General features: G+C 39.1%; 1 protein-coding gene across 2 annotated transcripts in view; it reads right to left on the bottom strand.

Annotated features, from left to right (window-relative positions):
* Nucleotides 1-14,071, bottom strand: part of PLA2G4A (phospholipase A2 group IVA) — a 152,491-nt gene that overhangs the window by 59,948 nt on the left and 78,472 nt on the right. For both annotated transcript variants that reach the window (XM_044916394.1, XM_044916395.1), the window contains 2 exons: nt 10,387-10,424; nt 6,094-6,235 (listed from right to left, as the gene is read on the bottom strand). In XM_044916394.1, coding sequence (XP_044772329.1) covers nt 6,094-6,235; nt 10,387-10,424 — 180 coding nt within the window. The remainder of the gene's footprint in view (nt 1-6,093; nt 6,236-10,386; nt 10,425-14,071) is intronic.

Genomic DNA, 14,071 nt, shown 5'->3' with positions numbered 1-14,071 from the left:
TTTAGAAAGTGAGTTTACATGAAATTAAAATATATTATTGTTACTAGCATTTCGTTTTCATCCAGCCCCCGGCCCTTTGAACCCAGTAAGCTCCCTCACATAATGCCCATTTGATTTATAAAACAAATTTAAACCTGTAGCAAATCCAGCACCTGTCCCCATCTGCCTCCTCCCTCCTTGCTTGGACACGTGTGTTCCTGCGTGCCTCCCCCTGAGCCTGTTTCCCTGAGAGCTCTGTAGTATTCAGTAGTCACCTGCCTTATAGTGGACAACCCTACAGAGTAGAGTCTGGGTCTCTTGGACATCTACTTTCTAGACCAACTCCAGGTCTCTTATTCCTTGGCTATTCACATCCTACCACTACCTCAGATGAGAAAAACCCTAAGTCCACCTCGTGAGTCCTGAAACTTGACCCTTGGAAGCCCACACCTGCTCAGTGCACCTCCCTGTCCTCCACTATTAGGAATTCCACACTGTCTGCCCTGCAATATTTGCAATCTGAGAGGGGAATAAGAATTGATGGTACAGGTGCCTGAGTGGCTCAGTGGTTAAGCGTCTGCCTTCGGCTCAGGACAGGATCCCAGGGTCCTGGGATTGAGTCCCGCATAAGGTTTCCTGCTCAGGCGAGGTGCGGGGTGGGTGGGGGGCGCTTCTCCCTCTCCTTCTGCCCCTCCCCCCGCTCCTCCTCTCTCTGTCAAATAAATAAAATAAAATCTTCAAAAAAAAAAAAGAACTGATAGTACAAAATTCTATCATCACAACCAAGGTAGGAAGCAAGAGGTAGAATATTCTGGAAGATGGAAACAACATACACAAGGAATACAAATTCTCATTGACTACCCAAACCTGACTTCTATCACCTCCTTCAGGAACTGTTTTGCTTTGCCTCCTCCTCTATCACCAGATGGGCTCTCTTTGCTCTAGTTTTTCACTTAATTTATATGACAAACAAGTACAGAATAGCACTCACAAAATGTATTATTTAAGGTCCACTTTATACTTCACCCAAAGCCATCTATCTGTTTAAACTGAAGTTATTTCATATAGTCTGCCTTGAAACACTTTCTTTTACTCTCTGATGAAGGTTAAAGTAGAATTCCCTTCTCTTGCTTCCCCACTATTCCAATTCTTAGATTTTAGTCCCCCAACCAGCTTGGCTTTGTTATGGTCAGTTACTAGGGAACAAAAACTATAGAGTAGCATTTCCCTTCACATAAGACTCTAATCTGGAAACTTCATCTGACCAAAAGCTATTTTCAGACAAGAAAATTTTTAAGAATGGCCTCTAAACAATCCAACTATGCCAAAAATCCCCATGTACTCAGTCTTACAGATCTTACTCACAGGAAAGATTCCAGGCCTCTATTCATAGAGAAATTACACTAATCAGAGACACTGTTTTAACAACAAGCTTGCTTATCAGATTTGAATTCCACAACAATAAAGCTGAAAGAGAAAGGAGTGGTTTGAAGAAATTACTTCAAGGAAACACATAAAGCATGGAGAAATGGCAGTTGATTGCAAATGAAACAGACATGAGAACATTCAGATCAGTTCAATCTGGGCAAGGAGTGACATATTTTAGAAAGACTTCCCTCCAAATGATTCAAATTGATAAATTTTTAAAACTTTTTTTTATTGAGAACACATTTTTTTTTAAGATTTTATTTATTTATTAGAGAGAGAGAGGGAAAGAGAAAGCACAAGCGGGTGGGGAAGGGGCAGAGGCAGAGGGAGAAGTAGGCTCCCTGCTGAGCGAGGAGCCCAATGTGGGACTCGATCCCAGGACCCTGGGATCATGACCTGAGCTGAAGGCTGATGCTTAACTGACTGATCCACACAGGTGTCCCAAGAATACATATTTTTAAAAGTATTAGTACTTAAGAGGGTTATGAGGCACCTTAATTATTTGACTAATTCATCATAATATGTCTTATAGACAGAAAAGCTAAGATTTTATTGAATTTAACAATGATTGCCCTCGGGTGTTATGCAGCAGAACAGCAACACTCAAGTAGTATAGTTACTATTTTATTGAGCAACTACTATGTGCCCTTACAGATTGTGCTGGAAGCTTATAAGCAGTAGTACTTATCCTTTCACCTAATAAGAGACATAGTCTCCATTTTACAAGTGAAGCACAGAAGGGAAGGAATGTGTCCTAGTTTATAGTGCCCAAATGTATTCAACATTTTAATTTGACACTGAAGTCCTAAGCTGGATGCTGTCTGTTTGTTGAACACTGGGAACAAGACAAGCACAGTCCCTGCACCGAGAATTAAGTAGGACTGTTCTTTCTTTGTTGAGCCGCCATGACAGCCTGTTCCACATACTGTAAGGAGGATGATTAGCCAGAACTGACTAGAAGGTGAAGGCTCATCAGAGAGCAAGGGAATTGGGAGCTTTAGAGACCCCTGACCACGGAGTAACATAAAAACAGGAAACTATCATGTGTGTTGTGGGACTGGGTGGTTCTGAATATATCTAAACTAATTATTTTGGACAAGAGAAAAAAACTCTAGGCCAACCAAAAACAACTACAGTAACAGCTTTAATTCCAAGAATGACTTCCAAAAACATGAGTTTAACATTTTTTGAAGAATATTCCAGAGAGAAACATAATTACTTCATTCTCCATCTGTTGCAGAAAAGCCAATTTGTATGAATATTAGGCCAAGTTTCATTTTCCCAGGAAGACTCCTTTTCCCACAAAACAAGGAATCCATAGGGGGGTTGCAGCAGCAACTTTCCCTCTGCAAAAGGAAAACCTGAGGACAAAGGCTAACGGGACATCTGCACCAGTATGTCCCACATACATTTCTAATGGAACAGTTCAAACTGGGATCTTTTCATCCAAACCCTCTCCTCAACCTGTGCCTCCTCCATAACAACCCAATACTGTGTTCTTCAGTTCTGAGTCCCTGATCCCTCTCCCTAGTTAATTTATCCCCTGGATGCAGCACCAAGCCACTGCCCAAATCTGTGCCCTGACTCACACAACACAAGATTTACTGAGTGTCTACCATGTGCTAGGAGCCATGCCAGGTGCTGGGAATATGAAGGTAAATAACACAGACACTGTCCTGATCTTCATGAAGCTTATATTCCACTGGAGAAAACAGACATTTAATGAGTATCTGTACATGTATGTTTTAAGTCCGAGTGTCATCAATGCTGAGAAGATAAGGTGCGTATTTGTGCCACTGAGAATATAACTGAGACCTAATGGACATGGGGGGAAGGATGGAGGCTGTTGGTGACTGGGACAGTCCCAGAAGAAGCTACATATGTACTGCTTAAAGAACGGGAGGGAAGGTGCCAGTTACCTGAAAAGCAGGTGGGGTGGGGAGAGGGCAGGTACAGGGAAAGCACGTTACAGGGAGAAGGAACAGTGTCTGGAAAGGCACCAGCTGGGGAAGGGTTCTGAGGAGATGTGGAGTTAACCCAATGAAGGAGTGTGGTGTGAACTGGAAAAAATGGGAGTTGGAGAGATGCTGGGAGGCCAATCCTGAGAGCAGTGGAAGGATTTTCAGCTCTGGTTTGAAAGCGAACAAGAAGGTAGGGAGAGGGAGAACAGGCTTGGGTGGGACTGCAGAAAAGAGAGGTGTTGTGTTCCCCTTTAGACGTGCTGAGTTTGAGATGGGAGGGATACCAGTGAAGAAATCAAGCAGGTGCATAGATGTTCAGCTCTGAAGCTCAGAAGGGAGGTTTTAAGTCCTTGATCTACATGGGAAGTTCTTCGGACACAGGTGCTGGGTGACATCATGCAAGGGAGAGAAAATTCTTTTTTTAAAAAAAGTTTTATTTATTTATTTGACAGAGAGAGAGCACAAGCAGGGGGAGCAGTAGAGGGAGAGGGAGAAGCAGGCTCCCCGCTGAGCAAGGAGCCCGATGCGGAACTCGATCCCAGGACTCCGGGATCACAACCTGAGCCGAAGGCAGCCGCTTAACTAGCTGAGCCACCCAGGTGCCCCTGGAAAGAAAATTCTTTTTTTTTTTAAGATTTTATTTATTTATTTGACAGAGAGAGACACAGCGAGAGAGGGAACATAAGCAGAGGGAGTGGGAGAGGGAGAAGCAAGCTTCCCGCAGAGCAGGGAGCCCAATGCGGGGCTCGATCCCAGGACCCTGGGATCATGACCTGAGCCGAAGGCAGACGCTTAACCAACTGAGCCACCCAGGCGCCCCTGGAGAGAAAATTCTTAAGAACGCAGAATGAGGAGAAAGAGAGCCTAGGGTGAAGATCTCTTCTATTTAAAGAATGCATGGGGGGAAGATCCTCTACAGGGCACCAAAGAGGCAAGATGAAAACAAAGAGGAGGCAGGAGGTGAAGGGTAGAGAATGTTTCACAAAGTAGGGAGACGAGTGTCATTTGCACCGACTGGGTTGAGGGAGACAGGGCCAGATCTTTTGCATTTATTAGTACGGGCGACTGGTAGAGCAACCACAGCAGAATCATGAGGTCAGAAGCCTGAGAAAGTGAGGAAAGAGGACGAGATGGTGTAGGAAACTTGGAGAAGTCTGTGAACATAAGGAGAGAAGTGGAGAGACAGGAGAAGGGAAGGTACATTCCAGGCAGACTTTGTGGTTGTTCCCTTTCTCCCCTTTGTGTCAGAGTTGATATTTTTACAGTAAAAATTCATAAAGAGGTAGAGGCAGACAAGTTGGGGGAGGGGAGTGGTCCTGGGAGGACTGGACAATTGAGACAATTGATAGGGCTCCTGTTTGGGGCTGGCAATCATATCTGCAGTTGATCTGCATTTGAAAGAGGAGCTGTTTCCTCCATGGAATTCAAGAGGGAAGCAGCAAAGAATAGCATAACTTATGGAATATGTTAATCCTCTGGCAAGAAAGGAACGTTTTGTCATCTGATGCCTACTGACCTCTCTTTGATTAGGAGGCAAGTCTATCAGTTGTGAGGGTAGATCAGCAGCTGGGAGTGAAAGAAATAATTATTGCAAATAACTGGAAAGCAGCGAGGCAGGGAAACACAGAGTGCAAGACAGGGTTTTGCAAATGAAATTGATGGCCAGAAATTAACAGAGGTAGCCATTTCCTGCTTTTTTTTTTTTTTTTTCCCTAGCAAACTCTGTCCTTCCTCTAGGCCTGACCAACTAACAGTCTTCAATTCCAGGAGGACCTGCCATTGTAGGGGAGGGAAAGGTTTTCCTTGATCCTCTTAAGGTCCCTGGCTGGGTCTGAAAATTAAACTGACAAGAGAGATTAACAGGAGAAAAGCATACGGATTTATTTAAGGTAAGTTTTATGTGACATAGGAATCTTCATAAGGAAATGAACACCCAAAGAATAGTTACAGGGAGGCCTGGGTGGCTCAGTCGGTTAAGCATCTGCCTCCAGCTCAGGTCATGATTCCAGGGTCCTGGGATTGAGCCCCGCATCAGGCTCCCTGCTCAGCAGGGAGTCTGCTTCTCCCTCTGCCTGTTCCTCCCCTTGCTCGTGCTTGCTCTTTCTCTCTCAAATAAATAAAATCTTAAAAAAAAATAAAGTTAATTCAATGATCCCATGGGGAGGGGGTTGGAGGGAAGGACAAAAGGGGTGAAGGGGGTGGGAGGTATAGGTTTCTAGTTATGGAATGAATAGATCACGGAAATGAATGGTACAGTACGAGGAACAGCATCAGTGATATTGTAATAATGTATGGTAACACATAGTAGCTACACTTGTGAACACAGCGTAACCAGTGGACTTGTTGGATCACTATACTGTACACCTGAAACTAATGTAACATTGTATGTCAACTATACTTCAATTAAAAAACAATACAAATAAATTTCAATGATCCTTTTACATCTGGGGCTAAACTTTTCTTACTAATAAACATCTCGTTTGTGCACAAGTATGCCTATGCATCTTTTTAAAACTCTATCTGATCAATATTACTAAATATGGGCAGCATCTGTGATGATCTTCCTCAAAGAATTTGTATTTACAAAACACTTACCTTATCTTAAAAAGCTGAAGATATAATGCTCAATCAATTTCAGTATTTCCACATTTGGGTGCAATTTGGGAGAGAGTACTAACAACATGACTATTAAATTACAATAACAATCGAAACATTTCCAACTCACATCACGTGTAGAATACAAGCCTTCACTATTCTCTGGACCCAGGAGTTTCTTCATGTTTTCCTTTATGTTTTCTTTTCTCTGTTGTCTGAAAGTTTTCTCCTGATCACACAGAGCCATACTGAATCGGAGGTCTGGGGATGAACTGTATAAAAAACACAGAGTCATGAGCCAGTGTCCCTGGTAGCCTTGTTAAAAATCACCCAGTCCCCGGTAGCTTTGCTGATATATGCTCATTGCTCCCCTCAAGCCATTTACTAGAAGGGAACCCGAAACAAGGGTATAAAATGATGGATGTCTTAAAGCTGCGGGTTCCAAGGCATGTGTCCAGAAAATAAGGAGTAGGAGATGTTTTTAAAAAAACAAAAACAAGCAAACAAACAGACCCTGATAAATGCATCTTATCATAGCCAAGACTTCGGGAAGCGCTTCAGAGAATAAACCTGTTTACATCTATTTGGCACAGTATTTCCCGCACTGTACATGATCAAGAATGCCTCCCCCTGGCCCTCCATCCCCCACTTCTCCATGACATAACACTAACATTCCAAAGAGTCTGTGTTCTGAGAGGCACACCTGTAGAAATACCATCTTTAATGAACTGCCCTGTCTCAGAGATGTCCCCCTGTGACCAAAAGAGGAACTCCTAATGGTAGAAGTTTAGACAACCACAAATAAGCCTATGGCTGGAGGATTTCAGGACCCTTACATTTGTACACCCTTCCTTTCTAATAATGGCAGCAGCAGCAACTTCTCAGATACTTATACTATGCCAGAAACCACACTAGATATATAGGTATGTATCACTGCAGAAATAATGGGAGTAAGTATTACACATTATTATATAATATTTTATTTTTATAACTCCGTATCACAGATCAAAAACACTGAAGCTCTGAGAGGTTAGGATCACAGAGCAAATATGTGATGTCTTTTCCACAACTCAACAATGCCTCACAAATGTTACAGGTCCAATACTGAACTCTGAAACCAGCTACTGGTAAAAAAACAAAAGAAAACCAAAAAACAAAAACAAAATCAGAACAAGAAAACCCAGAAATCTATGTCGTGATGGGAAGAAATCCAAATGTAGAAAGCAAGAAGTTCGCTAATCAAATACTGTCTCTTTACTATTCATAAAAGTAAGTCTTTCCCTTCAGAATGAATTAAGTTGAAGTATCATTTCTCCTAATTCAGTGTATTTTTTTTAAAGATTTTATTTATTTATTTATTTATTTGAGAGAGAAAGAGAGAAAGCACAAGCAGGGGGAGGGGCAGAGGGAGAAGCAGACTCCCCGCTGAGCAGGGAACCTGATGCGGGACTCCATCCCAGGACCCTGGGATCATGACCTGAGCTGAAGGCAGACGCTTAACCCACTGAGCCACCCAGGTGCCCCTTATTCAGTGTATTTCTTCCAAAAGAAGACACTCCATAGTCTCTGGGCTGTGTACTCTGTAATGATCTTTAATCATTGCAAATAATATTTTAATTACTACTTCCCAAAAGACAAATATGGACAACTCACAAAAGAGCATGTATGATTAAAAATAAAAAACAAGAATATTTAGTTTCACTAGCAAATTTTAAAAATACTGCTATTATTAATAGTTTTTAAGAAACATTTGAAGTATGATATTTTCCAGTACCTGGAAAAGGCAAAGTAACACTGTTATCATAAATTCATTTTGGGAATAAAAATTTGCAAAACACTTTTGAAAGTGATTAAGCGAATGAGCACCAAAAATAATTAAAATGTATATTCCCTTTGACTGAGTAATTCTATTTTACTGTGAATTTTGAAAGGATCATTTAACCATATTATCCAATAATAAAAAATGGTCAGTATAGTATATTAAAGCACGGATTACACAGTTATTAAATTTGATTATTATGAGGCTTAGGTAACAAGGAGGAAAAGAGATAGGAGTGAAGGAGCATTTTTAAAGTCAAGCCTTAGGGTAAACTCTCTATTGTTATTATTTATTGTAATATATTAGGTTGAGTACCTTCTAACCATTTTTAAGAAATAAAAATCTCACCTGCACAGTTGTCTCTGTGAACCCACCTCAATTGTGTTTCCTTTTCTGCTCCTTAGAGTAACCATTACCTTAGACTTGCTCTTCAGTATTCCAATGTATTAATTTATAATTTTACAGTATATATTTATATCTCTAAATGATATATAGAATTTTATGGGTTTTTAACTTTTTTTATAAATGCTATCAACTGTATGTACTCTGTAATTTCTTCTCCATGGAACATTTTGTTTTTGAGATTCACATAAACAGATATATAAATAGAAATAATTCAAACATTTTTACTATTATGGGGTATTTCCATTATATGATTAGAGTGTAATTTATTTATCCATGAACATTGAGGTTGCTTCTAATTTCTGTAAACTATTACAGTTTTACTATGAACATGTGATGCACATGTGGAAAACTTTTCTATTTTATATTAATATAAAACAATTTTTGCTTTTTCTAAAGGACATGTCATTAAATCATCACGATATGCTTATAATGCACTGTTTTCTTATTTTACAAATGAGTAAAAACGTGATTAAAAATCTTTCAACTGTTCACACAATTAGCAAGAGGCAGATTTAAAACTAGGACTTCTCATTCTGGAACTCATGTTCCTTATAATATACTATGCTAATCACTATCTTAGTTTTTTAAAAAAATCTATGAACAGAGCAATAAACGTAGATGTTTAGAAGATATTAGCATGAAATGCAAAAGAAAATTCAAAATATTGAGTAATTTTATAAATATAGTAAGAGAAGCTTGGTTCATTTATTTATTTCTTCTTTCATGTATTATCTTTTTTTTTTTTAAGATTTTTTTTTTTTGACAGAGAGAGAGTGAGAGAGCACAAGTAGGGGGAGCAGCAGAGGGAGAGGGAAAAGCAGGCTCCCGGCCGAACAGGGAGCCCGATGCAGGGCTCGATCCTAGGACCCTGGGATCATGACCTGAGCCGAAGGCAGATGCTTAACGGATTGAGCCACCCAGGTTCCCCTCATATATTATCTTTAACTCTAAATTTCTTTCATGATTTTGTTTTATATCTAATGGAAGACATGCCATGGAAAGTTGACTTTTTCTTTGAAGAACATTTCCATTTCAGAGTCAAGACAAATGAACATATAAAAATAGAGTTTGATTAAAGTTCATTATAAACATATAGTAAATTGCTTCTGGACACATGTACCTTATTTAGCTGAGTTTTTTCCTACGTTTTTTGATAACTACACTTTGTTAAAGTGAATTTCTTTTACATGTTATAGGCCTAATTACAGCAGTGAAGACCATTTCCTAAGATAAATAGCATGACTTCCTTGTCAAATAACAAAAATTTTTCTAATCTCATGCTATAAAACATACTACTTTAAGCAAGAATCAACACAATGCAGAATAACACAACTCAATTACTTGGACTGTCCTTTGATACTTCCTGACATATCTTGAGGGACAGTAGTAATTTATGTAATAACTTACTAAGTTGAAGCAACATGTTACAGGAACCAAAATAAGAGAAAGAAATACCTAACCCAATGTCAATGTATCCATTCTCATTCATTTGGCAAGTCACACGATAAGAGAATATTATACTAATACATGTGATGTTTGGGTAAATTAAATGTGTACTAGTTACTTTGGTAAAACCCACTTCAACAGGGAAGTTCAAGGAGACGCAGAAAGTTTGAGGGAGGTGGGATGTAGTGAACTCAGCGTTAGATCCAGCTAATTCTCCAGGTAGGCCTGACTCCTCTAAGATGCACCATTTGAAAATAAATACATGATTTCCCAACATTTTTTTTGGAGACCACTTTGAAAGAGCAACATGCTTCATGGAACTTTACTAAAGTAGTCCTGCTGATCTCCATGAACAAAAACAGTCTCAATTTTCAGTTTTTCATTTTTATAGTTTCCTGTTTATGTTTACTTTCATGTTTTTGAATATCTATCTGAATCAACAATGAAAAAGAGACTTAAATAACCATATTTGTTCATTTCTATGGGAAATGAACCTTAGGGAGGACTCTCTAAAAGCTCTTATTATTGACCTTATAAGCCCTAAACTCTATTATTCAAAGACCAAACTATAGGAAAATTAAGCAAAGATATTAAATTTATTATTTTTTGATGCAGTAGCTATTAGGGAAGAGCTAAAGAAAAGTCTAATGTGTTTTTATACAGCTGTCAGAATTATTTCATATTTTAGAAGTTTACCCTTTAACAATTAAAATGTCAGTGGATCACTCTACCCAATGAAATAAATGTACTTACCAAACTTCAAGAGACATTTCCAGAAACATTTCAGTGACCTAGGACAGATGTATTAATCAGATTAGGTCATAAAATGGATGTGTGTTACATATAATGCAAACAAGGTCAAAACAATTTTTGAGTGCCAGATTATTTTTAACCTAAAAGAATCCTAAAAATAAAAGTAACATAGCTTCATGAAGACCCTAAATTATGGATGTATTTCAACAAATATATATATATATTTTTTTTTGCTATTTTTCACAATATAAGTCTAATCAGTCATTTTAATAAACATAAGAATTGCCTCTGCATAGTTGTTTTCCTCGTTCACTGAAATGAAGTAGTTGAGTTCTACAATCATTATGCGTGAAACCTAAAAATTGCCTGAGCTCTAAAAACTATGAATATGTGCCTATTATTCGGGAACTATTCCTGGGCCAAAAAAGCCTGGGTGAAAATACACACAGATGCATTTGTGACAAGTGTGGGCTGTAATAAACTGGAGACAGAACACCTATCCAAGGTGGCAGCAGGAACAGGGGCCAGCCAACTGTGGTCAGCTCAGGAAACATCTACAGATGGGAGGTGGGCTCAGGTTTTCATTTTTTCAACACTGTGTGAGCCAACCAAATTTATGGGAGGACCCCATCCTGCCAATGAGCCAACTGTGGTTTAATGGAAAAGAGAGTGATTAATATCCACAGAGAAGAAGGGATATTAAAAGGTGTCTTTCCAGAGACTATACATCTGTTGTATGGAAAGACCTTCTCTGTACTACCCCTGCCATTAGTTATCAGTAATGTAATTTTAGATTGTTATGAGAACCAAATGAGAAAATGTTTTGAAGTTTGCTGCATAATTGTAAAATGGTGCTATTATTTTTATTATATCCGTTACCACAGAATATAGTTAAGAGTGAACCTGCCCAATACCTTCGGATAGAACAGAACTCGGATATGCCTCTTAAAAGTGAAGAAGATGTTTTTGGAAGCAACATAAAATGCTATAGATTATTGGCTTTGTTTTCTTTTTGGTTTCAGAGGATGGAAAAAAACAAGCTAGAAGGAGCTTTCCAAAAGGTTAAAATAAGTTCATGGCTAATTCTCAGGACTACATTTTATGAATAAGAAAAAGGTACTGAAATCATCTGTACAAGAATTTGCCTCTCCCACTAAACTGTAAGCTTTATCTTATATAGATCTCTACTACAGTTCATTGCACAGTGTTTGGTATTCAACACATAATCAATAGATACCTGTTGAATTACTGTGCATGTGAGTATGAGGGGAGCACATGAGGCAATCTTTCCGTGTCAAGAAACATTTCATTGCTGCTAAACATAAAATCATGGGTTAGTCTAACACACATAGCAGTTCCTCTGGAATCCTATGACCTTTATTCATCAAGGCAGCATATCAAATTACTTTGAAGTTAACAAAATAATCAAGAATCCCAGTACAAATGGAATTACACATGCCCCGATGAATCAGAGTTCAGTTATAAGTCAAAAAGGTGACTGGCTTCTAAACAATTAATGGAGCTGCTGTCTGTTCTACCAGTGGTAGACCTGCTCAGACCACACCTCAGCAGCACATCGTGTCTGTTCCCTATTTCTAAATTTCAAACGGAGTCTTTCCCAAAGAGGGCTTGGAAAACTTTATAGTGAATGAGGTTGCTTTGGATATTTAGTGAAAAAACAAGACATGGGTAAAACATGGTCTGTTTTTTTTTTCCCCCAAAAATATATGAAAGCTGGTATTAAAACAAGACTTAGATTTACTGTTTTCATCTCCAGAGGGCAAAAACACTACGGAAGAATGGAAACTCAAAGAACGACATTATAACTCTTCGTGAAGTATTCTAACCAATGGAAAGATTCAAAGCTGGAATGGGCTTCTTAGTCCAATGTGCCACATGATGACAGACTTGAGAAAAAAGATGGCTCCCCGACTGGCAGGTCCCTAAGCAATTTAGCTATTAAGATAATCAATGCCTGGCTATATCTAATGCCTACTTGTCCTGACAACTTAATAAATAAAAGGAAAATCAACTGTGCTATGTTCATGGTCATATTTGTCTTCTCCACAGAATGTCCCTTCTATAGCCACCCACAGTGCTTCTTGGACATTCATAATCCTAGAAGACTGACTGATAAGACTTCTTAAATGAAGGCAGGATGAGAGAAGGGAAGACACAGGATTTTCCCGCCATGTACAGTAATACAGAATGTGTTGTGGTGGAAATTATCACATGGATTGGGATCCTCACTTCCACATGTGGCCCAAGTGGATCACCCACCATCTGAAGGAAATTTTAAACTCTCCCACTTGATGTGCTATGCTCAGACATGCTATGAAGACTGACATTTACAATCTCCCCACACTTTTTAACCTGAAACATGTCATTCAGATGCAATAGCCACAAAAACATGTACTTCCTGTGAGGCATTAAACAAGAATTGGAAATTCCTTCCCACACACCGCATCACGGTCTTCCACATTGCTTGCAGTCTCAAAGCAATTTGAAGGAAAGGTGATCCAGTCTCTCTGGCTCTCCCCGACCCCATAACACCTAGCTAGAAGCCAGACAAATGAGAATAACTCCACCTCTTCTAGGAATTATAAATGTAAGAAGCAGACTGTACTCATTGTACATTCTTATGGAAAACAACAATCTCATCTTTGATTTCCACAGTGGAAAGCAATTTTAGATGCTTACAATGGGAGATGTTCACCCGGGGGAGAAGGTAAGGACCTAGAGGAGAGAAACTATATAAAGAAGCCACTTTAGGGCGCCTGGGTGGCTCAGTTGGTTAGGCGACTGCCTTCGGCTCAGGTCATGGTCCTGGAGTCCTGGGATCGAGTCCCGCATCGGGCTCCCTGCTGAGCAGAGAGCCAGACATGGGACTTGATCCCAAGACCCCGAGATCATGACCTGAGCTGGAGGCAGACGCTTAACTGACTGAGCCACCCAGGTGCCCCTTAAAAATAGCTTTTTAAAGTACCTAACCTGCTAACTCACTTGCAAACTTTCCAGGGTCATTTTGAAATGATAAAGTTAAAGCAACAAGCATAGTGCCTGGCATTAAGGAGGTCGTTTAAAATTATTATTATGAAAAGATGCACACAAATTTTTTAAACTTGAGGATCTATCCTATTAATAAAGAGCTCTTCAAATAGGCTATGCCTTTGCTTATTAATATACTCCAGCATTTACAACCTTTACTTTCAATAAAACATTACTTTGAATTCTGATCCCTCCTGAGTCAATGCACTCTTCCCTACCACCACCCCCCCCCAGTAAAATAAAACAGCAACTGATCACCAGGCAGATTCAATAATCATTTACATCTTTTGAGAGAATAACAGAGTATTTTCTGCTTTATCTATATATATCTGACCTGTACAAGATAAAATAAAATTATATTTAAAAAATAAGGGCCACTTTTACTAAAAATCATGTTTACATACACTGTAACCCTAACCAATGAAGAAGGAAGCAGATGTGGATCTCACAAGAGGAATTCAAGTGTAGAGCAGAAATTCACAATTCCACCAATACAAGCCAGATCACATCTAGGTAAATTTCGCAAGTTTAAAATTGAATGGGGTACTGCTAAAGTCACTTTTAAAAATATATATGATGTTTATTTTTTAAATTGAGATGTAAGGGACATTTAACATTATATTAATTTAAGATGTAT

This window comes from Neomonachus schauinslandi, chromosome 6 (assembly GCF_002201575.2).
Source record: "Neomonachus schauinslandi chromosome 6, ASM220157v2, whole genome shotgun sequence".
Lineage (NCBI taxonomy): Eukaryota > Metazoa > Chordata > Mammalia > Carnivora > Phocidae > Neomonachus > Neomonachus schauinslandi.
This window is presented reverse-complemented; position numbering and strand designations above follow the sequence as displayed.